The 10,764-nt window shown below is 44.7% G+C and overlaps 1 protein-coding gene across 1 annotated transcript in view; it reads right to left on the reverse strand.

The window, feature by feature from the left end:
- The window catches only part of FOXK2 (forkhead box K2), a 70,907-nt gene that overhangs the window by 8,078 nt on the left and 52,065 nt on the right, over positions 1–10,764 (reverse strand). The window contains exons 7-10 of the mRNA XM_023511163.1: positions 9,156–9,349; positions 8,301–8,476; positions 6,361–6,657; positions 5,571–5,780 (exon numbers count right to left, since the gene is read on the reverse strand). Coding sequence (XP_023366931.1) covers positions 5,571–5,780; positions 6,361–6,657; positions 8,301–8,476; positions 9,156–9,349 — 877 coding nt within the window. The remainder of the gene's footprint in view (positions 1–5,570; positions 5,781–6,360; positions 6,658–8,300; positions 8,477–9,155; positions 9,350–10,764) is intronic.

The raw sequence follows: 10,764 nt of genomic DNA on the forward strand, positions 1-10,764 counted from the left end.
AAAAAAAAAAAAAAGAAAGAAAGAAAGAAAAAGAAATACAGTTCATAAAGCTATAGCTGCCATTGATGATAAAGCTGAGCCAAGTAAACTAAAAACCTTCTGGAAAGGAGTCACCATTTGTGACACACTAAGACCATTTGTGATTCATGGGGAGGAGGTCAAAATATGAACATTAATAAGAACAGTTTGGGGCTCAGCAGAATGGCTCATGGCTGTAACCCCAGTACTCTGTGGGGCCAAAATGGGTAAGCTGCTTGAGCTCAGGAGTTTGAGACTAGATGGTGCAATAGCAAGACCCTGTCTCTACTAAAAACAGAAAAACTAGCCAAGTGTTATGGCAGGCACCTGTAGTCCCAGCTACTTAGGAGGCTGAGGCAGGAGGGTCTCTTGAGCTCAGGAATGTGAGGCTGCTGTGAGCTGTGATGACGCAACTGCACTCCAGACCTTGTCTCAAAAAGAATTTGAACGTTGATCACTTTGAAGGGTTCAAGACTTCCATGGAGGAAGTGACTACAGGTGTAGAAACAGGAAGGGACAACTAGAATTAGCCGTGGGGCCCAAACATGTGACTGACTGATGTAATCTCAGGATAAAACTTGAGCAGGCAAGGAGTTGTTTCTTATGGATGCACAAAGATTGCTCCTGGTGCAGATGTGTGGAAACTGTAGACACTATAGCAAAGGATATGGCACATCATGGAAGCCTAGTAGATAAAGCAGCAGCAGGGTTTGAAAGCGTTAACTCCAATTTTAAATGACACTTTACTCTGGGTAAAATGCTATCAAACAGGATTGGTGCTCATAGCATAGTGGTTACAGCAATAGCCACATACACCAAGGCCGGTGGGTTTGAACACAGCCCGTGCCAGCTAAGCAACAATGACAACTACAACAGAAAAATAGCTGGGTGTTGTAGCGGGTGCCTGTAGCCCCAGCTACTTGGAAGGCTGAGGCAAGAGAATTGCTTAAGCCCTTGAGTTTGAGGCTGCTGTGAGCTATGACACCATGGCATTCTACTGAGGGTGACACAGCAAAACTCTGTCTCAAGAAAGAAAAAATGCTATCAAACAGCATCACACTCTATGGAGAAATCTTTTATGAAAGGAAGTATCGATCAACATGGCAAACTTTGTCGTCTCGTTTTTAAAAACTGCCACAGCTGCCCTCACCTCCAGCAGGCACCTCCCTCACAGTCAGCAGCATCAAAACAAGACCTTCCTCCCCCAGCAAAGAGATTATGACTCCCTGAAGCCTCGGATGATTGTCAGCAGTTTTTAGCAACAAGCATTTCATAAATTAAGTACGTACATTGTTTGTCTAAACACAATACTACTGCATCTTAAAAACAACAGTACAGAGTAACTCTAACTTTTCTATACACTGGAAAACCAAAAACTTGGTGTGACATGCTTTATTGCAGGGGGGTTTGGAACCTCATCCACTATACCTCCGAGATATGTCTGATAACAGGCTAGCACCCAGAATGTACAGAAATTCCCACAACTCCAAAGCAAAAAGATGAACTATCTAAGTAAAAAATGGGCAAAGGAGGCAAAGGGGGCCTGTGGCTCAGAGGTTATGGCGCTGACCACAAGCATGGAGACTGGCGGATTTAAACCCAACCCGGGCATTGTGGCGGGCACCTGTAGTCCCAGCTACCTGGGAGGCTGAGGCAAGAGAATCGCTTAAGCCCAAGAGTTGGGGTTGCTATGAGCTGTAACGCCACGGCACTCTACCAAGGGCGACACAATGAGACTCTGTCTCAAAAAAAAAAAAAAAGGGTAAAGGATTTTAATAATTTTCTTCAAAGGAGATGTACAAACACAAACACATGGCAAAATGCTCAGCTTGATTAGTCATTAGGACATGCAAATCAAGGATACTACAAGATGATCGTAACAAAAAACAAAAAGGAAATTAACAACTGTTATTTGCCCACAAGAGAGACTGTGGACAAATAGGAACCTCACTGTTAGTAGGAATGTGGGGAAGTCACATGCCGTGAGAATCAGTCTGTTGGTTACTCAATCAACTCAACACAGATTTGCGGGTGACACAGAAATTCGACTTCTAGGCTCAGAAGAAATGGAAACAGGAGTTTAAACAAATACCTGTGAGTGAGTGTTGACAGCAACATTACCCCCAATAGCTCAACTGTAGAAACAAACTAGATGTCCACAACTTATGAATAAGCAGCATGGTAAAAGAATATTTGCCCATAAAGACGAATCAAGGACTGACAGCAGTCACCATACGGATGAACCTCAGACACATGGTGCTGAGTAACAGAAGCCAGACGCCAGCAGTCAACAGATCCCAGGATTACATCCAGGGAGCGACAAGGTGCATCAGAAGTTACCAGAGACCTTAGGAGAAAGAGGATGGGGAGTGGCTGCTTGTGAGAATAGGTTTCCTGTAGGAATGCTGAAAATGTGTGGGTTTTTTTGTTTGTTTGTTATTGTTGGGAATTCATTGAGGGTACACAGAACAGGTTACACTGGCTGAAAATGTTTTTGAACTTAACAGAGGTGATGGTTTCACAACATTGTCAAGGTACAAATGAGTAAACTTTGAAATAGTTAAAATGAAAATCTTATGCTTTTGTGTATTTCACCACAATTAGAAAAAAAAAAGAATTGATAATTTGAACTTTAATGATAATACTGAGTTAAAGAAATTATTATTACTATAATAACAGCACTGTGCTTATCTATTAAAAGAAAATCCTAGCTGGGAGCTCACACCTATAATCTCAGCAGGGAGAGGCTGAGGTGGGAAGATCGCTTGAGGCCAGAAATGAATTCAAGACCAGTCTAAGCAACATAGTGAAACCCCCCATCTCTACCCCCCCCCCCAAAAAAAAAACCTTAAAAAATTAGCTGGGTGTGGTGGGCACCTGTAGCCTCAGGTTTCAGGAGGCTGAGGCTGGAGAATCTCCTTGAGCCCAGAAGTTGGAGGGTGTTTCGAGCTATAATGGCAACAGTGCACTTTCCCTGGAGCAACAGAGCCAAACTAACTCTATTTCAAAAACAAACAATAAAAATCCAATAGGATTTCCCTCTGAGGGAATTACTACAGTAATTTGTTAAAAGATCACTGACTGACTTTAACATGTAACTTTGAGGAGTTTCGGCTTCACTTCTATCCTTCGTCTTTCTTTCTTCTTTTTTTTTTTTTTGAGGTACAGGTTCTATCTCTGTCAGCTGGGCTGGAGTACAGTGGCAACATCTTAGCTCACCGCAGACTTGAACTCTTGGACTCAAGTGGTCCTCTTGACTCAGCCTCCCAACATGCTGGGATTACAAGCATTTTCCTTAAAGTTCTTTTTTTTTGGGGGGGGGGGAGACAGTCTCACTATGTTACCTTGGTAAAGTGCCGTCGCATCACAGCTCAAGCAACTTCAAACTCTTGGGCTTAAGTGATTCTCTTTCTTCAGCCTCCCAAGTAGCTGGGGCTATAGGAGCCTTCCACAATGCCCAGCTATTTTTTTGTTGTAGTTGTCACTGTTGTTTAACAGGCCTGGGCCAGGTTTAAACCTGCCAGCCTGGTATATGTGGCAGGTGCCCTAATACTGAACTACAGGTGCTGAGCCTTCTTTAAGGTCTTTTCTTTCTTTCTTTTTTTTTTTTTAATTTTTTTTTATTTTAGTTCACAACACTTTTTGGGTTTTTTTAAAATTTTGGCCGGGGCTGAGTTTGAACCCACCACCTCTGGCATATGGGGCCGGATCCCTTCCCTTTTGAGTCACAGGTCCCCTAAGGTCTTGATATATTAAGAAATGCATCTTGAGAAAAAAAAAATTTAATTTCTGGTTTTGCACAAATTTATTATATTTTTGGTGTTTATCAGTTCCACAATAGTAACAAATAAGTTAATCTTTTTATTCACAAGTCTTAATATTTCTATTTTTTTCTTTCTAGCTCTGAAATGTGCAGTATTTATGTCTCTGTTTTGCTGCAGTAGCAAAAAAGATAGAATTAGTAACCTTTGAGCATAATGTACACATATAACTTCTATGGAGTCAGTGTGGCGTGGAAGGGAGTACAAGTCCAATGACAGTGGGAGTTGCTGCCTGGCTTCTGTGTGTTGACATGGGCAGGCTGGGCTTCTCACCATGGGTATTTACAGTCCAGTAGTACATTTGAAATAATGAGGTAAAGGTTTTGTTTTAAAACACCAATAATTTTAATAGTGGAAAACTAAAATCTTTCCTTAAATTATGAAAAATTTTAGTTACCAACTTAAATACAGAAGGTGCCAAAAAACATATAAACATTTTAAGAAAGGAAACAACTGTATTAAAATTGTAACACTCAGCATTAACTGGTAACAAAAGATAAATACAAGTCAGGTTGAGCACCTCTTGCAATTGCAGAAGTTATTGTATTACAAATACAGGTTTTTCCTTTCTTAAAATGTATAAACATTTTTTTGGCACCCTCTGTATGTGAAACTCCTTCTGAGAGACAAACCTCTGACCTGCGCCACGATTCCTGGCATACCTGGAACAAGCAGTCCTGTCTGGGTGGGGACCTAGGGAAGCAGCACTCTGGGACTGCTGGCTCCCTGGTGATGTGGAAAGCCTGAGAGCCACTGGACTCCTGTACCAGGTCTCAAGACTGGGAAGAACAACCAAGGCCAGAAAACTGACCACCTACCTCTCCCTTCAACTTATTTCCAGCTGCCCACAGGGCTACTAGGTTCTTAGACAATCCATGACTAGAGTTATTCAGAGAAAACCAAAACAAGGCCTCAACAGCCCTTACTTACTGAGGACACAAGGCTGAAAAAGTGCATTTCAACGGGTAACTGCTATCTGCTTTAAAAGGAAGCACCTTTGGGCACAGAGTGTTAGTCTGGGTGGGAGCCTCACATTTTATTGCCTGAGGACCGGCAAGTGCCGGGTGGGCAGCTGGCAGGACAGCTCACACCTACACAGGGGTGGCAGGCCTTCCGCACACCCAGGCGGGACCCCACACTTCTGAGCTGACTTTCAGCTTTGCTGCGGCTCTGCATGCAGGGTGAGGGCTGATAACCTGTGCTGATGAAGCAGCTGTCTTCTCCACCTGTCTGTCAGAATACTCACAGCATTTACCTGCAAGGATCTTCAAAGGGCTTGCAGAGCAAAAAAGCAGAGAAGAATTCTCCACTCCACCCTCAGAAACTCTTAAGCAAAGACAACACTCCCCTAGGAGAACAATGCCACTGACAGATAAGTGATGTTCAGCACAGGAGTGTGTTCTCTCAGTCGCACTCTGCCACCCAAATGCCTGGTTGCTTCTAAGACACACCAGTAGCTGCAGAAGCCCAGAGTATTTTTACCCCTCGAGGTATCAGGAACTCCTATCTCTTTTCAGCAGTCTCCTCCCCAGGGAATCCATGACAGCTAACTCCCATAAACACTTCCCAGCTCTCCTAATAACATTAGCAATATTAGATTTCCTACAGAGTAGAAATACAAGTATTTCCTCAGAAAACAAAAACCAATAATCAGAACCAAAACAATGAATACCCTCCCAGGGAGTAAAGGCCTCCACCTGCACTTAGCAGGACACAGTGGGAATCTCTTACCATTGTTCACCTGGCTGTGGACTGCGCTGGGGATTGGTACCACGTGAGTACCGTTTTGTGTTACAGTTTTTATTGGTAGCTGGTGTTGACCTAGAGGCGCCTGTTGTACTATGGTGACCGTCTGGACAGGGGTGGTCTGTGACGGCTGAATGATCCGGCTGGCAGCGCCTAATGTGGCATGGCTAATTGCAGGAATAGGTTCTACTTTCACTGAAATTAGAAGAAAAGGAAAAGAAAAGAAACAACATCAATTAATATTACTTAAAAGCTGATAAATATCTCACCACTTTAAAACAGAACACTATCAGCCCTGCTATAAAATGGGGTTTCTTTCTTTTTTGTAGAGACAGGGTCTCACTCTATTGCCCTCGGTTAGGTGCTGTGGCGTCACATAGCTCACAGCAACCTCCAACTCCTGGGCTTACGCAATTCTCTTGCCTCAGCCTCCTGAGTAGCTGGGATGGGAGGCGCCTGCCACAATGCCCCGCCATTTTTTTGTTGCAGTTTGGCCTGGGCCAGTGCCCTACCCACTGAGCCACAGGCGCTGCCAATAAATGTTGGGTTTCTTCAGACAGAGGTACAGTGGTGTTACCAGAGCTCACAGCAACCTTATAGGCTCTAGCCATCCTTCCACCTCGGCCTCCCGCAGGACTACAACCACATGCCACCACACCTGGCCAAAATGTCTGTCTTTAAAACTAACAATAAATGAAAAAAAGGGCTGAGGATGGACAAACCCGATGGGGGTCTCAAAGTGTGAAGCTGAAGGGCTTCCTCTCCCGTGGCCCACCTTTCACTTCCCTGTGATCACCGTTCTCCTGTGGCTCGGACTTCGTGGGGGTCAGCACAGCCGCCTGAGTGACCACAGTTTGTCCCGCAACAGTGTAAGTGTTTGCTGGGGCCAGTCCAGTCACACTGGTGACTGACACTGCTGGTAACTGGTGGACGACGTGAACTGTCTGCACAACGGGCGGCTGGGAGGTTGGAGTGGTCACTGGGGCTGCAACTGTGTAAGTGACGGGCTTAACAGCCTGTGGCAGCTGTCGCTGAACAGCAATGAGGACTGGCTGGCTAGGCAGAGGTGACCCTGTGGAGAGCAAGACACGAAGGGCTGAGGCTCACCAGGCCTTCACTGATGCAAGTTCCCTACACATGTTCCTAAACTTAAAATACAGGATGTGGCCCCATTTCACCACAGAAGAGCAAAGTTACAAATGATGAGAGAACTGTATTATTTTAAAAAGCAGATTTAATTCCCATCCCATATCTAACTGCTATTAGTGTTATTTTTGGTCATACCTCTTCCCACAGCTCTTTCTTCGTGGTTAAGAAAGTGCACAGGTAATAGAGGTGGAGTCCTTTAAAATTATGTTCAGTTCTTTGCTTTAACAAAGTTACCCTTGAGTTAAAATTTAAAAAAAAAAAAATGTCAATATACAATATAAAAGAAATCACCCTTGTGGGATCAGAAGACCAGGGCCACAGCCATACGGGACCAACACCTCCATCTTGCTGGGTGGATGGAAGCAGAAGGTTCAGGGTAGGGCTGTGGTGGGGCCTGTGCCCTGACCTCTGCCCTCCAGCCTGGGGGCTTTGGCTGCAGAGAATGGTACAAAGACATGGGTACTGCTAATGGAACAGGGTACACAATGTGCTCTGGACCAGCACAGGTGGGACCCCAAATGATCAAAATATACATTTTTCTTTTTTTTTTTCCCCTTTGATATTTTTCTTTTTCTGGACAGAGTCTTACTATGTTGCCCTCGGTAAGGTGCTGTGGAGTCACAGTTCACAGCAACCTCAAACTCTTGGCCTTAATCGATCCTCTTGCCTCTGACTCCTAAGTAGCTGGGACTATAGGTTCCTGCCACAACAACCTGCTATTTTTGAGAGATGGGGTCTTGATCTTGCTCAGGCTGGTCTCAAACCTGTGAGTTCAGGCAATCCACCCACCTTGGCCTCCCAAAGTGTTAGGATTACAGGCGTGAGCCACTGAGCCTGGTTCTTTTTTTTTTGAGGCAGAGTCTTACTTTGTTACCCTCAGTGGAGTACAGTAGCGTCATAGCTCACAGCAACCTCAGACTCTTGGGTTCAAGCAATTCTCTTGCCTTAGCCTCCTAAGTAGCTGGGATTACAGGCACCTGACACAATACCTAGCTATTTTTAGAGATGGGGGTCTTGCTCTTGCTCAGGCTGGTCTCTGACCTGTGAGCTCAGGGAATCCCACCCCCTTGGCCTCCATAATGTACATTTTTCTTAACCATAACAGAATTAGTTTGGATACATTTCCACACTATCCATTTTTTTAAAAAATCCTCAAGACACACATGTTTACTCTATATTGTGACTTTATAAATGAACTGTCAAACATTCATCTCTTCATTAAACGGATGTTTCTGGTTTCGATCAGTGTCTAGTTTGTCTAATTTATGGATCTTTTTTGGGGAGGGGCTTTTTCACAGATTTTTAAATAACAAAGCAACTTAAAAACAGGTTAATTCTAAATTATTTCAGACATCTACACACAGTGTCATTTAAAGAAAGCTAATTGACCTCTTTCTAAACACCCACAGAGCTGAATTACTTTTCTCATTTTTCTCAGACCTGTAAAATGACCTTCAGGCACTATGCAGAAAGCAGCAGGAATGAGGCACAAAGACACAGAGGCCTTCCCTAAGCCTAGCTACCTCTCTGCTGAGCCCCAGTGTCTGCACTCTCACCATGTCTCACCTGGTGCGCTCTGGGCAAACCGAGCTTCCTGGATGACAGCAAGTTTGGGCTGTGAGGCGCCAGGCTCAGGCTCCAAGGGTGCTGGCGAACCTTCCCTGGACAGGCTCTCGGGGGTCTGGGCGCCGCTGGAGTGAGCAGACAGTACCCCAGCATGATTGGGAGAGGCTGGGGCGCTCCTGTGGCACCAGAAAGATGACATGTAGTTTTGCGGGCAACCCCCTCCCACAAAGTGCTTCTCTGTTCTACTAAGTGTACTTTGCAAAGGGGGTGTGGCCAGGACCTGCCACCTACTGCAATCACTCGGAGCACTCATGGGACTGCCATGGCCTGCAGCAGAGCCACGGGCACCCTTTGCCTGGCAGAGCCCACAGGCTGCAGCAGTGGGAGAGCAGAAGGTGGCTTTAGACTTACGTCATGCTCATCTCTTTCTTTGGTTAAAAACAGAGTATTGATTAAGCTAGAAATGTATAATTTTAAAGTCAGGCAAATTAACACGGAATAAGTCAATCTTGAGTTTAAGGCTAAAAGATATTTTCAAAGAGCTCTGTGCATGCCAAAGGAAAGGAGAAACATAAAATGCAGCATTGTTAGGCTGCCCACTCGGGTGAAAGGTATCTACTCATGTTAACAACATGCCGTGAACTCTATGAAGCAAGAGCCACCTCACCGGAACAACAATCTGCATGTTCCCAACACCAGAAACAAGAGCACATGGGGGCACCCGGATCCCCATCCCAACATTCAGTCATAATGCATTTGGTAGTTCCTCATTGTCAAAAGGAAAATTTACCAATACATTGAAGGTAAATTTACTGACCATTAAGTGAGGCCTTTTTGTTCCTCTTTTTTCCTTACCTAGAAGAAAGCGGTCCCAGAGGGGTTCTAAAGCAAGGCACGCCCCTAGGCCGTCTTTTCCTAAAAGCCTGCTCTATTAATTTGCTTTCAGAGGCAGGATCTATCCTCCAGAATGAGCCTTTGCCTGGTTCTTCCTGGGAACGCGGTACTTTGATGAAATAACGATTCAGAGAGAGATTGTGGCGAATTGAATTCTATGAAACATAAAAAAATACGTAGAATTCATATATTTCTTTGCTGAGAAATAAAACGTGCCCTAGTTTTAGTGCCCTGCAAAGCAGGAACCTAGAAGTTCAGCTCCTGCAGACCATGGGAGTGAAGTGTCAGAGCAGCACTGGCGGGAAGGAGCAGCCCTCGTCCCCTCTCGAGCAACTCAGAGGGAGAAGCAGCTGAGGTTCAAGCCCTTTGGTCAGAGGGGGCTGGAGGCTTCTAGAGAGGAAAGGACAAAGCACAGAGGAAGAGGATGAGGGGAAGCGGCGAGGAATCTACTATTTCCAACTTGAGGCAGCAGACCAAGAAGCCCCAGTACTGTCACCTGGACTCCTCCCTCCAGGTGGACAGACAAGGCTGACCTGTTTTTGCACAGAATTAGTTTAGAGAATCTGTCGTGCCATTTAAAGTAAATTAATCCAGTGTAAAGTATATGGCAAATCAGCAAAGGAGAAAAAGAAGCAAAAGGTTGAGAATTATTATTGACACCATCTTCGGTAGTAGGTAGAGTACCTTGCTAAGTACCTTCACATACAGTTTTTTATTTGATCCTCCCCATAATTTTATAAGGTACATAGAGAAAACTCATCCCTTAACTCCTTGCTCATCATCCCTTCTATTACAATGTCTGAAAAGCCCTACTGTGACGTGCCACAGCCAGAGCAAAGGCACAGATTCACGTTGATACTTCATGCATTCACAGTAATGTAGAAATTTAAAATTAAACAATTAAAAGTTTGAAAAAGCAGTAATTCAAAATAAAATTTGAGGCTATCCAAAAATCATTTCTAAATTCCCCAAGTAACTCTTTCATAGAATTGCAAGCCACAGCCTGAAATCCCAAATTGTCAAAGGCAGCGGAGAAACCAAACATAGAGATGACACTTCACAACCCATCTCAGGGCTGTTCGTGGACCACTCTAGTCACAGGTCACCAGGCAGCGCCTCTGCCCTGTGAGCACCAGCACTTCACAGAGCTGAGGGGCAGGCGAGGCTGTCTGTGATTTGTGAAACTGTTTACAAATAAATGTATTAAGTGAGATTTAGAATACTTTAATAACTACAGATAATTGCTATGATGTTTTATCACTGGGTTTACCTGATAACCAACCTTTCCCATCAATTCCTCCACTGGTACTCCCCTGGGCCCCCTGGTCAAAGACAGAGAAGGTAAACCTTCGGCATTCAAATTTTTTAAAGTTTGGAAGAGAAGATAGATTCTAAGACTGTAGATTAGGCTCGGCGCCTGCGGCTCAAGTGGCTAAGGCGCCAGCCACATACACCTAAGGTGGTGGGTTCGAATCCCCAGCCCGGGCCCGCCAAACAACAATGACGGCTGCAAACAAAAAAATGGCTGGGCGTTGTGGCGGGCGCCTGTGGTCCCAGCTACTTGGGAGGC

This window comes from Otolemur garnettii, unplaced genomic scaffold (assembly GCF_000181295.1).
Source record: "Otolemur garnettii isolate 467f Iridium unplaced genomic scaffold, OtoGar3 scaffold00018, whole genome shotgun sequence".
Classification (NCBI taxonomy): domain Eukaryota; kingdom Metazoa; phylum Chordata; class Mammalia; order Primates; family Galagidae; genus Otolemur; species Otolemur garnettii.